General features: G+C 42.2%; 4 protein-coding genes across 5 annotated transcripts in view; 2 read left to right on the forward strand and 2 right to left on the reverse strand.

The window, feature by feature from the left end:
- The first annotated feature begins 159 nt into the window (after window positions 1–159).
- LOC108135781 (chromatin-remodeling ATPase INO80) overlaps window positions 160–14,929 on the forward strand; it is a 37,905-nt gene continuing 23,135 nt past the window's right edge. Inside the window, exons 1-8 of the mRNA XM_017256641.2 lie at window positions 160–547; window positions 606–799; window positions 1,156–3,320; window positions 3,389–3,529; window positions 3,686–3,863; window positions 3,924–4,264; window positions 4,322–4,583; window positions 4,644–4,811. Coding sequence (XP_017112130.1) covers window positions 268–547; window positions 606–799; window positions 1,156–3,320; window positions 3,389–3,529; window positions 3,686–3,863; window positions 3,924–4,264; window positions 4,322–4,583; window positions 4,644–4,811 — 3,729 coding nt within the window. The 5' untranslated portion in view covers window positions 160–267. The remainder of the gene's footprint in view (window positions 548–605; window positions 800–1,155; window positions 3,321–3,388; window positions 3,530–3,685; window positions 3,864–3,923; window positions 4,265–4,321; window positions 4,584–4,643; window positions 4,812–14,929) is intronic.
- Window positions 5,002–6,192, forward strand: LOC108135786. Of its 2 annotated transcripts, XM_017256649.2 has the most exons (2): window positions 5,232–5,344; window positions 5,401–6,192. In XM_017256649.2, exon 2 carries the CDS (start codon window positions 5,422–5,424, stop codon window positions 6,082–6,084), a length of 663 nt encoding a protein of 220 aa, XP_017112138.1. In that variant the 5' UTR covers window positions 5,232–5,344; window positions 5,401–5,421; the 3' UTR covers window positions 6,085–6,192. The 2 variants fall into 2 exon arrangements, with proteins under 2 accessions (XP_017112137.1, XP_017112138.1); XM_017256648.2 differs by having other exon boundaries at window positions 5,002–6,192.
- Window positions 9,006–10,864, reverse strand: LOC108135783 (putative serine protease K12H4.7). Its single transcript, XM_017256644.2, has 5 exons — window positions 10,624–10,864; window positions 10,382–10,563; window positions 9,859–10,326; window positions 9,618–9,799; window positions 9,006–9,545 (listed from the first exon to the last, which is right to left on the reverse strand). The coding sequence occupies exons 1-5, from the start codon at window positions 10,843–10,845 to the stop codon at window positions 9,142–9,144; spliced, it is 1,458 nt and encodes a 485-aa protein (XP_017112133.1). The 5' UTR covers window positions 10,846–10,864; the 3' UTR covers window positions 9,006–9,141.
- LOC108135782 (putative serine protease K12H4.7) lies at window positions 12,406–14,667 on the reverse strand. The gene is made up of 5 exons (XM_017256642.1): window positions 14,411–14,667; window positions 13,706–13,887; window positions 13,182–13,649; window positions 12,944–13,110; window positions 12,406–12,882 (listed from the first exon to the last, which is right to left on the reverse strand). Exons 1-5 carry the CDS (start codon window positions 14,657–14,659, stop codon window positions 12,485–12,487), a joined length of 1,464 nt encoding a protein of 487 aa, XP_017112131.1. The 5' UTR covers window positions 14,660–14,667; the 3' UTR covers window positions 12,406–12,484.

Raw genomic sequence — 14,929 nt, forward strand, 5'->3', positions numbered from 1 at the left:
ATGTTGCACTACTTAGTACCTAATTAAATATAAGTTGTTCCTATAGCAAATTATTATTAAAATTTGTATAGTTTTTATCTTCAGTATTTTCTTACCGTCACCCCCTGTAAAACCGGTGATATGTTGGTGTTTTAAAGCCGTTCTGCTGGTATTTTTCGCCGATCCCGCTGCGGTCACACTGTTGTTTACCTCGACGCATGCCGAATAAGTAGAAAAGCGAAATTACGTGATAATTGTGCTACAAAGCTGACTTAAACCGCTCCCACGATGGAAGCCAAGCCCGCGGTGGCGCCGCAGCCACGCCCCCGTCTCATCGCGGAGCCGCTGCACATCCAACGGTTGGAGGCAGCCCTCAACATGCGACCCTTTATGGACATGGCCAAAAGAGCCCTGCGGAAACCACTGAGCAGCAACGAGGAAAGTGACGAGGAGCAGGCGGTCAAGAGGGAGCACGAGGCCCTGGACTCGGATGACTCCTCCACCGTGGGCGTCGTCAGGACGAAGCAGTCCGGCAAGCGGAAGCACCGTTTGCTGGGCAGCAAAGAGGGTAAGTTGTGTGCTTCGGCAGACACTACAGAATCCTGACTTAAATACCCCCCTTTCAGAGCGACAAAGTGTGAAGGCGCAACTATATAACTTCAACGATCTGACCAGCGACCGGGAGTGGCTCTACGATCTCCTTCTGAGCGATACGGAAAGCGATGATCCCACCATCACCGAGGACGAGTATGTGCATCAGCTGCTCAGGGAGCACATCCGGGAACAACGCCAGCGAAAGAACTACTACAAAAAGGCCACAGTGAGTAATGTAGAATTGTGGAGCGCCCTTAAATCTTATACATTTCAATGGAGCTTAGAATCAAACAGTCAGAATCGATTTCTTGTTCATTTTTATGCAGATAAAATAAATTTAAGCAGATTTTGTCAAACTTGAATGACTTCGTAGATGTATAGTTTTTATTAATTAGAGAAAATACCCCTTGAAAATATCAAAAGATCACCTCCTTTATTTAATTTAAAGGTGCCAAAGGTTCTTAAAAAAAATGTTGTTAAACTGTTATTTCTAAGCAAAAGAAACGCATTTATTGTATTTCTGGCCATTGTTTTTCAATTTTCTTACAATCGTGAACTAATTTCTGCTTTAATCCTTTGTAGAATGCACAATATGCATACTATAGCAGCGGTTTGCTGTCCAACCACGACATCTTCGCTGAGCGGCAGCAGGCGACCGCAGGCGTGCGCAAGCGGCGTCGCCGCACCAAGCAGGAAATCCTCATGGCCCGTTTGGCCGAGGCTCAGGCGGGACCAAAACCACCCAAACAACGGAGAAGGGGTCGCAAGAAGCGAGACATCATAGGATCACCGGAATCCGGAGAAGTGCATCCGTCGGAGCTGGGTAAATACTCCTTTGGCGACACACTGCCCACCAACGATGACGACGACGAGGATGGTGGCGAGGTGGATTACAAACGAGAGCTGGCTAGCTTGGCCCTGGACTATCCGGAGGAAGAGGAGATCGAGGAGGAAGTGGATGTGGTGGGCGGCGTCGAGGGTCAAGTGACCAAAGTTCGGCGAAAGCGTAAGAACCCAGCTGCTATGGCCGCTCGCCGACGTCGCATCTGGCAGATTATGTCCAAAAAGGAATCCGGCAGACTGCAACGCATCAAGAGTAATAACCACAAGGAGATGCTGGCCAACTGCAAACGGGTGGCTGGCATGTGCGCCAAAGTGGTGCGCCAGCGTGCCATCAACTCCCAAAGGATCATGAAGGAGACGGTGTGGCGGGCCAAGCGACTCACCAGGGAAATGCTCGCCTATTGGAAGCGTTACGAGCGCGTGGAGCGAGATCAACGGCGCAAGCAGGAACGCGAGGCGGAGGAGCAGCGGAAACAGGACGTTGAGCTGATTGAGGTGAAGCGTCAGCAGCGAAAGCTTAACTTCCTGATTACACAAACCGAGCTATATGCCCACTTTATGTCAAAGAAACTTGGTCAGGGCACTGAGGAGGATCAGTTGCGCATTCTCAGCCAGCTGGATGAGGAGACAAATGCCAGGCTGGCGGTACAGGATGACTACGATCCAGGTGAGATGAAGCTGTTGGCTCAGGAGAATGCCGAAGCTGCCATGCAAAGGGATCTGGACAAAACCAGGGCATTCGATGTCTTTGCAAAGAAGGAGGAGCAAGAGAAGGAGACACTAGAAGAGATAGGGGATATAAAACCAGAACCACGTCCGGAGATGAAGGACCTACCGCAGCCAAAGATGTTTAAGGGAACCCTAAAGGGCTATCAAATCAAAGGCATGACTTGGCTGGCAAACATTTACGATCAAGGGATCAGCGGCATCTTGGCGGATGAAATGGGTTTGGGCAAGACAGTCCAATCGATTGCATTCCTTTGCCATGTCGCCGAGCACTACGGAGTGTGGGGACCGTTTTTGGTTATCTCACCTGCATCTACGCTTCACAACTGGCAGCAGGAAATGTCCAGATTCGTGCCCGATTTCAAGGTGGTACCATATTGGGGTTCCCCAGGAGAGCGAAAGATCCTGCGTCAGTTTTGGGACCAGAAACACCTGCACACTCGGGATGCCAGCTTCCATGTGGTGATCACATCCTACCAACTGGTGGTCAGCGACTACAAGTATTTCAACCGCATTAAGTGGCAGTACATGGTGCTGGATGAGGCGCAGGCTATCAAGAGCGCTGCTTCTCAACGCTGGAAATTACTACTGGGCTTCAGTTGTCGGAATCGATTGCTTCTCAGTGGCACTCCCATCCAGAATAGCATGGCTGAGCTTTGGGCTTTGCTGCATTTTATCATGCCAACGTTGTTCGATTCCCATGATGAGTTTAACGAGTGGTTCTCCAAGGATATTGAATCGCATGCTGAAAATAAGACGGGCATTGATGAGAAACAAATCTCCAGACTACACATGATCCTAAAACCGTTTATGTTGCGGCGGATAAAGAAGGATGTCGAGAACGAGCTGTCGGATAAGATCGAGATCATGGTCTACTGTCCATTGACCATTCGTCAGAAGTTGCTTTACAGGGCGCTGAAGCAAAAGATCCGAATTGAAGATCTTCTGCACCTGACCAGTGGATCCACAACTACTTCGTCGTCCTCTTCGGCTTCAAATCTGATGAATCTGGTTATGCAGTTCCGCAAGGTGTGCAATCATCCCGAGCTCTTTGAACGGAGGGACGCCAAGAGTCCGTTCTTCATGCGATGCGCGGAGTATACGATTCCCAGATTGGTTCACGAAGATGGACTTATACACAGAATGCTGCCCAGTCGAAAGCACTTGCTCTACAATCGGTGGGTGAATTTGTTTTTAAGTTAATACACTCTCATTTTTTATAAAATTTTCTTCCATGTCCTTACAGTTTTAATATCTTCAAATCCGAATACATGCAAAAATCACTTTTTGAGGATGTGAGCGTTAATAGTTGCTTTGGATTTACCCGCTTGTGCGATTTATCTGTGGGGGATATGGTGGATGTGACACTCAATGGACTCATTGATTTGTGAGTATCTTGGATTTATTTTCCAACTAAAATCTTCGTTTTGCTGAAATTATAAATGATGTGTTTAGTACTTTTCTTACATGGTGTTCGTTCTGTCAGCCTTTGATTTATTAAACTTATTTACTAAGGAAACAAATAACCTATTTTTCTCCACAGTCTTTTGCATTATCGTAGAGTATTGGAGAAATATCCACTGCTGGCCTACCGCTGCTTCTGGTGGAAAAATCAACCCAACAGTAGGTATCAACTACTGGAGCCCATGCTAGAAAACAAGTTGGTTCTGGACTATATGCCTTCGAACTGCGTACTTAAGAACTTTATTTTTACGGCAATGGTAAATTAAATTAATGTTGTTTGTTTCGTACCAGCCTCTTTAATATTGTACATTTTGCAGACCACCAATGAGAGCAGCGTATACGCTTTTGGCGATTACTTTACATACAACATGCAGGAGACCATTGAACATCGTGTAATTCGCTCCAAGATACTCAAGGAAAAGACCTCATTGATCGAGGAGATGGCAGATGAGTCTAAGCAGGAGCTGGAGATCGAGTCTGTGGAGGTGCAGACCAAATCAAATGCCAAGAACGATGTGAAAGTGACCACTCTCTTGCTGCTACCTGAATTTCCGCATCGCCCTCGAAAACCCAGGAGCTACAAATGCGAACCGCTCTCCATGCCACGACTTCTGTATGACTTGGGCCAGAAAGTTCAGGCGGTAGATAGGCATTTATAGTGAGTTTTTCCTGTTTCTTATTTTTTGAGGTTATTAAAAATGTTATTCATTCATAGCTGTGACAGTCGCTCTGCCGCCTGGACGCAGATTCGTCATGAGCAGTGCGAGAACAGCCTAGGCAGGGAGCTCGTCTCGAGCGGATTGGCCCTGTGCAAGCCCCGAAGTGGATGGTCCTCTATCGTGGTGCCTGACAAGGAGACGCTAATCACCGACGCCGGCAAACTATTTGTCCTGGACACCCTGCTAACACGTCTTAAGGCCAATGGGCATCGAGTGCTCATCTACTCGCAGATGACTAAAATGATTGACCTGCTGGAGGTGAGTTTACTCGATACTTAATCTTAATGTCTCTCCAAATTAATTACGTATTTTATTCAGGAGTACATGTGGCATCGCAAGCATCGTTACATGAGATTGGATGGCTCAAGTAAAATATCCGCTCGTCGCGACATGGTTGCTGATTTCCAAACGAGAGCCGATATTTTTGTATTTCTGCTGTCGACAAGAGCTGGAGGTCTGGGAATTAATTTAACAGCAGCTGATACGGTAAGTCCTTTAGAGTATATTAATGTTACTATTTCTCTTAGTTTTTATAATCAAATAGTTTATTTAAAAATAAATTGAAATACTTCTGGCAAAGGTATACATACTAAAGCCAGTTAGTTGACCTCTTTTAGAAGAAACTTCTTTAGCACCCCTGTTTCCAAAAAACACTGTATCGAATCAAACAGCTTTCAATCGTTTACTCTTCGAAATTTTATTCAGACATTAATTGAAAATCATATCCCTTGTCCAAGCCATTAAAAAATCATAATTTTCAGTGGTCCAAATTCTAAGTATTTTAAAAATGTCTCACAATCGCTGCCTAGACCCCATGGACAAGTCGATGTCCTCGAAACTTCTCCAGCTGAAGTCTAGCGTTAATCCCTACCGACCAAGTCCAATGGTAGTTCGAAGCAATTCCCCGCATCGGGAGAACGACAAGCGCAATGGACTGGACTTGCAGCTGCCGGAGCAACCAGACCAAATAGTTGTAAAGCGAGTGCGATGGGCTCCGATCTGTGGACAAATGAGCTCGAGTAAGACCTCCACTTACATCACTCCTTTGAGCAACAAACATATCCGCTTTGATCAGGAAACTACAGATGAGGATAGAATGGCCAACGAACTCCGATTGGCCGTACATCGAGGTGGTGGCTCCATCGATCCCGAGAAGAATTACGAGCTGAGGGCTCAATTGTCGCCCTTGCAACTGCCCTACAGTCGTGTGCAGCGGATTCTAAGGGAGTGCGAGTTGAACGAGAGGAATCAGAACACCTACAGCCTGCCCATAGACTACGCTCGCCAACTGGTCGCCATGGTCTGCAAGGTTAGGACGGATAATCTCAGCGCTCTGAAGTTGCGGCTGGCCACTTTACTGAGGCAGGGCAAAGCGCGCTTCTTCAATCGACATTTATTTAACGAAACTGGTTTGATTGAGGCCACTTTGCCCAGTAAATCTTCTTTGAGTTTCGTGGATTTGAATCAAACATTGCGAACAGATGCTTTGTGGTGCAAGGCCACCGATGGCGTCATTACCGATTTGGAGAAGGGCACCGTTTTGTTTAAGTGTCGACCGCAGGATCTGCGAGAGGTGACTGACAAGTTACGCCAGTGCAGCTATAAGATTACGCACACGGAAGTGGGTCACTGTCCCAACAAACCGCTGGTGGATTTAACTGATCGACAAATGACGCGTTACCAGGAATTCCGCAAACAAATTCTACAGGACGAAGATGTTGTTAAGATCTATGACAATGTGCGTGCTGGTAGTTCTTAAACGTTTTCGAAAATGCCATGGGGTCAGTCAAAATTATTTAAAGTTCAAGCCAACGGGAGATATTTCCCTTCGTTAATAAAATTATAATCACTCCAAAGGTTTTATACCGATGCATGGTATGATGGTATTATAATTTGAGTCAGAAGTTTGCAATGTATGAGGAATATATAAACTTAATCAGCTTCGATTGTTCGGCTGTCTCCACGAAGCTTTCCCGAAATTTGACTTTCTATTGCAGGAAAATATTATATACTAAAATTATAATTTCGCTATAGGAACGATCGCATAATACTGAGTAAAATCACTATAGCTCCAAATTTTTAACACATACACGCATAAAAATCCGAATTAAGTTGTTTTAAAGAATGATTATATATTATTTAACGTTTTTTTTTTAAGTGCTGTGGGGAAGTGTCATTCTATAAGTAGATAGTTTTATTACAATAAATAATCACTTAACATCGATTGTTTCCACAAGTCTAGTCCATATACGAGCGTGAAATTATAATTGACTTTGCCTTGAGTAGGCACTTCATGTCAAGATTAAACAGAACTGAAGAAAATGCTGTTCAATATTCTTTACACATTAAATGGGATTTTGTCTAAATAGCATTTTTACGAACTTTTATAAATATTATAAACAGCTTAGATAATCTCTTAGTTCTCTTTTAGGGCAGAAATTATTTGCCTCCGACTTGATGATTTATTGGAAACTTTTGGACAATAATTTACACGCCATTATAGAGGAGAATTCCTTTGTCGTGGCTCCGAACTTGAAGGCGGAAAAACCCTGTGTGGCTCTTGTATTCATTTGCTAAACTACTTGTACATGCACTGCGGCAGTCAAGGTTGAATTTTGAGCCAGGGGGGTGCAGGGTGGCGATGCGGATGGGGATGGGGATGAGTTGGGTGTGAGTGGCGGCAGACCATGATTTACTCGTGTGATCTTTATCGTCGCGTAACAATGAGACCCACCAATCCGAATCCAGCGACCACGTAGAAGAATTCTCAGCCGAAAAGGATACAATATCGAACAGAATCTTTGCATGTTTCTCCCCTCGCAATTCTTGTTCGATTTCTGCGCTTCTGGTCGATCTTTTCCTTGGCTATGGGTTCTGTGTTCTGGTGCTTCGTGTGAACATTTTCGCCCGGTTCCTAAATCATTTTGTCACCGGTTTTGATTTGTTATTTGCGCACCCTGACCAAGAGTAATTTGGTTTCAGCTCCAACTCTTCTGTCATTTTATTGCCAGGTTCTCAGGCTCAGATCCCCAGTTTTGTTGCCGGATCGGCTTCCCCGTCCCACTTGCTTAAGTTTATGTCTTGAGTTGACTAATTCGATGTTGGTATTTCAGCTTGCTGATTGTTCCCCATCAGCGGGTCGTTGAAGGCGGCTTCAAAGATCTTTTATAATTTATCGTGGGATGGGGATGATTCAGCGTGACTCAGAATTATTCTTCCTGGCAATCTCTTACTGTTTTAATATTCTAAATCCTTTATTCCAATAGCAGCCTTAAAATCGTATTTCTTTAAGGGGGACCAACAAGCTTAAATACAGAATTTTACAATTTCCTCCGACCGGCGAGTAGCAAAAAAAAAAACATATTTCAAACATCAACCGATTTCCACAAGATCTTAAATTATGGCTGGAATTTTTATTTCTTTTTCGATATAATTTCTCAAACACCAGCGCAAAGTTTCGCCCCTCAAACTTCTCCTTTCGTTGAGAACCTTCAAGAAGAACAAAAGTATTTCCCGTTCATGTCTTTGGCGCATACCAATATAATTTGACCAAAAACTCAACACTTTGGCATTTCTTTTGCCTTCCAATCTCCCTTCTCCCCTTATATCATACACAAGGCCAGAAATCCCTAAAAAAAATCTTAAAGTGGAAAAGAAAACTGTACCAGTTACATTTTAAACGATACAAGGCCCACGATTTAATTGTATTTAATGCTATTTATAAGCAAATTGTATTGTCGAAAACAAGTTCGTTTGGGGTAACAAGCCCAATGGATCTGTTGGGTCATTATAATGCGTGCCTCGATTCGGTTTCGGCTCACAAGATTTATGACATTTTCTAAAGCAATGCAACGTCTTTAAGTAGCCGGCTGACCATCGATCTTGATATTCCCAGCACGTTTCTGGATTTAGTGCAATTCATTGGGTGTAGGAGACCGCTCTTCCTCCACATACCACCACCTTTCCTCACTTTTCGGGTCTGTCTATGTCCGTGATGGACTGCCGCAGTGGTCACACCTTTTCAAACATTTTGATGGATTTGTGGGCTTCATAAATTTTCAATTTTTATTGCAAATATTTGCAATATTTTCTAAGCTTGAAAATTAAATTGATTTCGAACTCACAAACAGAAAACTCTAGGTCTGACTGATCTATTTCTGTCCTTTCTTGGTTAATTAATTTTCGGGAGCTTGACTTTCCAAGGAACACTCTTTAAGTCTATTCACTTTTTATTAGTTCTGGCAATCAATGTTTAAGACAATGACCCACTGGAGTTATTTGTTAATTGTACAAAGGACAAGTGGCTGCTTCAGTTAAGTCCTCAGTGATAAGGTTAATTATACGTTTGATTAAATCAATACAAGAACACATAGAAGGTGGGCCAAAAGAAGTCATTTGAAGTAGTTTGGCTTTTTGGTTTGGTTATTTTCTAAATGAAAAACTTTGACTTTGCATATTTGAACCTTTAGATTTTTATTGGTCAAGTCGCGAAGATTATATCGGCCAAATAAGCGTCGTCACAACATCGGTTGACTACTTTTGGTCCACCTTGTATATTTTTTTTCAATATTAGTATGTATTAATATATTTTGAATTTTCGTTCTATTAAATTAGTAACATTTAAAATTAGTTTGTTTTTTTTTAATGTAAAGCACTGTTGCTCGTTTGCATCTTTTATGATTAATATTTTAAAAATTCGTTTTATTAAAGACAAAAAAACTGATGATTAAACATTATACATGACATGATTATACTTGTGATTAAACATATTATTATACATAAACAATAAATTAAGAAAAATTCATAGATTGAGACATTAGTCCTCCAGCCATTCGGCCACGAGTTTGATCAGCTTCTCCTTGGAGGCCACCAGATCGGCACTATCGGTGGCACTGATCGATCCAGTATCGGGGCAATGGGAGGCCAGTGGGATGATGGTGGCTCCCTGTGCAATTCCAGCACCCACCTGGTTCCAACCATCCAAGCCACCCTGCACGAAGTATATGTTGGTTGCGTTGACGTCGAGGCCACCGAATTTCTCGTTTGTTCTCCGGATTTTGGAGTGGATGTTAGCCGAGGTGTAGTTCGAGCCGAAGACTCCGTTGCAGGTGTCCTCATACAGGGTAGCTGGGAAAGTAGATCCAAAAGGTTGGCTCTTGCTGCCCGAAGATTGGAACCATCCGAACTCGCTGCAGGTCTGGAAAATCCATGGCAAGTCGCCTAAAAAGGATGAAAAATGTCATTAATAACACTTATTCAAAAAAGATTGCTTTAGAAGGTAAAACCACTTACTGTCTTCGTAGTTCTCTTTGGACCATTCGTAGTAGTCCACAGCTCCTTGGAAGGTCGTGCTAAGGCAAGCGCCAGAGTGATCGTTGATTTTCCAGTTGATAAACTTCGACAAAGCTTCACTATCGTCGTCACTGAACTCTCGCAAAATTGAGCAATATTTGGGAATGTCATAATTTTCTGGCCTATGAAAAACAAATATTGAATTATCATTATATCTCTATGGTTGTTTAATGCCACCTACTTTTGGTACTGAGCAATGCCGGCGAAAACGTTGGCAATGGTGCTGAATATTTGCCAGCGGTCCTTCTCGCTTTTGACATTAAAATTGGAGCAAAGATTAAGTTCCTTTGCGGCCTGAGTGCCATTTCCAGAATCGAAAAGAATCTCGTAATAGGCGGTGGCGTTGTCGATCAGGTCGTAACAATATTGTCCTCCCAAAGTGGCGTACGACTCGCCCACCACCTTCATGTAGTCCTTAAAGTTCACCTTAGCAACGATCGGTGCAGATGAGGCCCAGCTACCCCTGATCACATCGGGATAGAGCTTCCTGATCCAGGTGGCCATGGTGGCCGAGTAGGAGCAGCCAGAGACCACCACCTTGGAGTCCTTGTACTTGTCCTCTTGCTTCAGCGTTTTAATGACGTTGATAACATCGGCCAAAGCCTGCTCTACGCTCTGGTACTTTTGCAGATTCCGAGTGGACAGAGGACTAAAATGTTTTGTGTTATTACATTTTCATTTATAAGAACCCTGCTCGAACTCACGTTATTGGAATGCTCTTGCCATAGAAACGATGCTCAGTGTAGAGAAGGGAGCCGTTGTGTTTCTTGGCAATGTCCTTCCACAGTCCTGAGGTAATGCCACTGGGATCGATTGCCCACTCACCGCCCAGGTATATAAAGATGGGAGAGCCATCTTTAAAATACTTGTTGTTGATATAGACCAGCTAGGATTGAAAATTAGCAAAGTTAGCAAAATAAACACTTGATAGTCAGCAGATCCTTACATTCTGCCAGGTGGCATTGTTGCTTTTGTCGAAGTTGTCCAGCTTTTGGGTGATCCAGCGTTCCTCCACCTTGGCCCTGGTCTTCTGTGGCTCAACTGGAGGTCCACGATGCATTTCCCGCAGAGATTTCACGAAAGCGTTGGGCTCTGGCTTTTTTTCACCCAGACTGGCTGCCGCTGCCAGGGGCACCAATAGGGCGAGTACTACTAGGGTATACTTCATATTGCTAGTTAGTTCACAAGTTTGCGAATGATTTTCCACCATCGATGAGCGACTATTTATTGGAAAATACTCGCATCAGCCTTAGATAGGGTCTTTGGGCACTTAATTGCAAAGCAAACAAAAATCGGAAAATATATAGCACTGATAAAGTCGAGGGTTCTTTGTCTATATTATGCCTTCATTTATTGAGCTAGGTTCATTAGAATGCCTTTGGTCATCGGGAAGACAAAGAACTTGTGCAAGTTTTGATAAGATCTGAAGTGTTAAGTTTATATAAGCATTTTGTAACCTTCACCTTTTTTAAAAATAAATGTTAAGTTTCTAGTTTGTAATTTGTCAGAGCAAGTTAGCATCAAGTCAAATTGTCACACCAATCGTTCAGAAATTCAGACGGCCAAACCTGAAAAACACCTTGTTGTTTTCGAAAATTTTTTTATAGTACCAGACCTCTACTTGGGAGTTTTTATGGAGATAAACTTTAACACGATATTGAGAGAGTAGCTTTGTATTGTCACTGAGATATTTAAAAAATGAAAGTTCATTTTTTTAACTACAACTTTTCGTTGTAAATAACATAAGCTTAATTATTTTGAAGCACTAGATTTAATTTCTATTCATCATGGATTTGGTCAAATTATGGCCATAGCTTAATAATTGTTGTGTTAATAGTTGTGTTAATACTCACATAATTAATAATTTAATCTAATATTTTGGGTTCTATACACGTGCCTCCATATTTGTTCAAGTAATCTCATATAAGCAAATGGGGCAATTTTATTGGCTATTGTTTGTTACCAAATATTTACTTTTTACGTTCCTTGGTCAATAAGCCGGGTCTTATCATGATGTAAGAAAAAATACGTATGTATTATCATTTGTCTTATCAATTGTGTAAGAGCAAAAAAACGAAGCGGTTCTCTATTATTTGCCATTTGTGTATCAAGTACAGTAAATACTGAAGTGTAATTTGTTTTTAAAGAAAAAAGGATCGGCTGATAAAAATAATTAAGTAATTGACTAGGAATTAAAGTCTTATCTTACAGTATTTTATAAATAATATTTAAAGTCTATTCATTTAAAAATGAGTAAACTAATTCGCACACCTATTACATACAATGTTTTTGTTTTTGCTTGAGCGGCTAGTTTATATGGATGTTGTTGTACAGCTCCCTGCGATTTTCTTTTCTTTCTTCATTTATATTTCGGAGCATACTTTTCGGCGCCAAGTAATTTTTAAGAAAAGCTATTTTTCTTAGTCCCAATAAACATTCTTTTTAGATCCATTATAAATAATGGATAAATTATAATTAATAAACACATACGGTTACGAACTCGACGTAATGGTCAACTAAATTTTAAAATTAACTATAAAATTTTGATGATAAATAATTTAAAGATAAATTTTTATTTTATCAAATGCTAATATGGTTAAATTTAACAATTTGGGTTTGAAGTAAATACCATGTCCTTAAAATATAAACATGGTTACCTAAACCAGTTTTTTTCTGACATCAATAAACCATCAATTTTCAAAATTAATAATACTCATAGAAAAATCACTTTTCAGTTGATATTAGTTCTTTTACTCCTTTATTACATATCAATAATATCAAATAAAGACCAATATTGGCCAACAAGTCTAAGCCAACCACTGGCGCACCAGTGCAGCGAGCTTTTCCTTGGAGGCCCGCATTTCGGCGGAGTCACCGGACGAGATCGATCCAAAGTCAGCGCAATGCGAGGCATTGGCGATGACGGTCGCTCCCTGGGCCACTCCATGGCCCATGGGGTTCCATGGATCCAAGGCACCGTGGGTCATGTAGACATTCTCCACACCGGGCTCCATGCCACCGAAATACTCGTTGGTCTGGGCCGCATTGTTGTTGATCTGCTCATTTCCATAATGCGAACTGAAGACATCACCGCAAAGGTTTATGTAGAGGGTGGCGGGGAATTTGGTGCCAAAGGGCTGATTCCTCGAGCCAGAGCTTTGGTACCAGCCGTACTCATTGCATGTTTGATAATACCAAGGACGACCTATGCAAAGGGCCAGAATTAATTCGAATTTCGCTTAAGGATCACAGAATTTGCCACCTACCAGCATCAAAGTTTTCCACCAACCATAGATAGTACTCAACGGTGCTGGAGTAGGTGACATCAACGCACTTGGGCATTCCCCAGCCCCAGTACACAAAGTTAGCAATGGCCGTGACATCATCTCGGAAGCTCAACAGGTAGTCACAGTAGTACTCAATGTCGCCGGATCTGTAATATTTGTGTACAAAAATATTTAAAATATTAAAATCATATCGCATCTTGGCTATCCGTATCCCTACCTTTGGTATTGCGCCACACCAGAGAATACATTTGAGATACTACCGAACAGGGACCACATGTCCAGATCGTTTTGGTCATCGAAATTATTGCACAGGCGCAACATGGCCCTAGCTTCCGCTCCACGCTTATTGGCGAACATGGACTCCAACTCGGCGATGCCGTTCTGAATCCTATTGTAGCACTTCTGGCCGCCCAACTGGAGGAAGGCCTGGCCCACCACCTCCTTGTACTCGGTGAAGTCGACCTTGGCCAAAAGAGGAGCACTGGAGGCCCAGCCACCAACGACCAGGTCGGGATACAGACGCTTGAACCACACCACCATGGTGGCCGAGTAGGAACCGCCAGCCAGCAGCACCTTGGAGTTGGCCAATTGGGCATTCTCAGCCTTGATGGTTTTAATGAACTTGGCAACATCAGCCAAGGCCTGTTTTACGTCCAGATACTTGAGATTCTCTGTGGACATGGTACTAAACAAGAATCGATGATTATTTGCTAAAGGTAGAAAACATTAATATCAACTCACGAAGTGGGAACACTTTGGCCGTAGTAACGATGTTCGGTGTAGACGAGAACACCCTTGTGCTCAGCGGCCATATCATACCAATGTCCAGCGCTGATCATGCTTGGCTCTATCTCCCATTCGCCGCCCAAATAAATGAAAATGGGACTTCCCTCAGTTTGAAACTCATCGTTGATCAAATATCGCTGCAAAAGTACACGTTCAAATGACTCAATTATTGTATCTTATCTTTTTACCCTTTCAGAGGGTATCATAATTTCAGTCAGAAGTTTGCAACGAAGTGGAGGAGACATTTCCGATTTTAAAAAGAATATATAGTTTTGATCCGTCCGTTTCTACGCTAACTAGTCTCTCAGTTTTAGAAATATCTGCATGAAACTTTCGGAACGATCCGGATCGGACGACTATAGCATATAGTTCCCATAGGAATAATCGGAAAAGTTAATGAAAAAATGTTAAATTTCATTAAAATCGGACGACTATAAGATAGAGCTCCTATGAAAACAATAAAAATATTACATTTTTTATTTTGTAATTTATTTTAAAATTATTTTTGATTAATTAATAATTTGACAGTTCAGAATAACGCTTTTAATTTTATATACTTCGGTTTGCCGAAGTTTGCTTCCTTTCTTGTTTTTATTGTAATTGCGTTTAGAAATTACATAATTATTTTTTGAAAGAAATACTTTCTTCAAATTTACATACCATTTGATAGGTTGCAGTGTTGCTCTCGTCAAAGTTATCCAATTTCTGAGTGATCCATTTTTCCTGGACATTCACGCGCTTAGTCATCACCGGCTGCGGCGGACCACGGTTCAAGTCCTTCATGGTCCTGACCAAAACAGGCACATCCTTAGCCTTGGGAATGTCCAAGGCTTGGACCAGTCCCAGAACCAAGACTACGGCAAGACAGACCAAACGCAGAGCAGCCATTTTCACAAATGAACTATCCATTCGGTCCGATTTCGGCTTTTAAATGAACCGTCAATGTTGTCGGGTACTAAAGTAATTTGCGGCCACGATAAGGATTGTAAATTTCATTTATCTGATAAGTGACCAACGCCATGATACGATAGCCTCTAACTTTGCGGTTTTACGCTCACATTTGCTGTCCATCATAAATCGATCGGAACTTATGTGAATCTTTTGTGGGATTAGTTGGACATTTCTATTTATTGTCGGTCAATCCAAATCACAGCTGTGCAAAGATAACCTAATCAGTTC

Source organism: Drosophila elegans, unplaced genomic scaffold, assembly GCF_018152505.1.
Source record: "Drosophila elegans isolate 14027-0461.03 unplaced genomic scaffold, ASM1815250v1 contig_476, whole genome shotgun sequence".
Taxonomy (NCBI): domain Eukaryota; kingdom Metazoa; phylum Arthropoda; class Insecta; order Diptera; family Drosophilidae; genus Drosophila; species Drosophila elegans.

Coding starts and splice junctions, on each gene's coding strand:
- LOC108135783 (XM_017256644.2), bottom strand. CDS start 10,845: ATGAAGTATACCCTAGTAGTACTCGCCCTATTGGTGCCCCTGGCAGCG. Junction 10,564..10,623: donor ACAATGCCACCTGGCAGAAT/GTAAGGATCTGC, acceptor TTTCAATCCTAG/CTGGTCTATATCAACAACAA. Junction 9,546..9,617: donor CAAAGAGAACTACGAAGACA/GTAAGTGGTTTT, acceptor CATCCTTTTTAG/GCGACTTGCCATGGATTTTC.
- LOC108135786 (XM_017256648.2), top strand. CDS start 5,113: ATGTCTCACAATCGCTGCCTAGACCCCATGGACAAGTCGATGTCCTCG.
- LOC108135782 (XM_017256642.1), bottom strand. CDS start 14,659: ATGGATAGTTCATTTGTGAAAATGGCTGCTCTGCGTTTGGTCTGTCTT. Junction 13,888..14,410: donor ACACTGCAACCTATCAAATG/GTATGTAAATTT, acceptor GTACTTTTGCAG/CGATATTTGATCAACGATGA. Junction 13,111..13,181: donor GGTGTGGCGCAATACCAAAG/GTAGGGATACGG, acceptor CAAATATTACAG/ATCCGGCGACATTGAGTACT.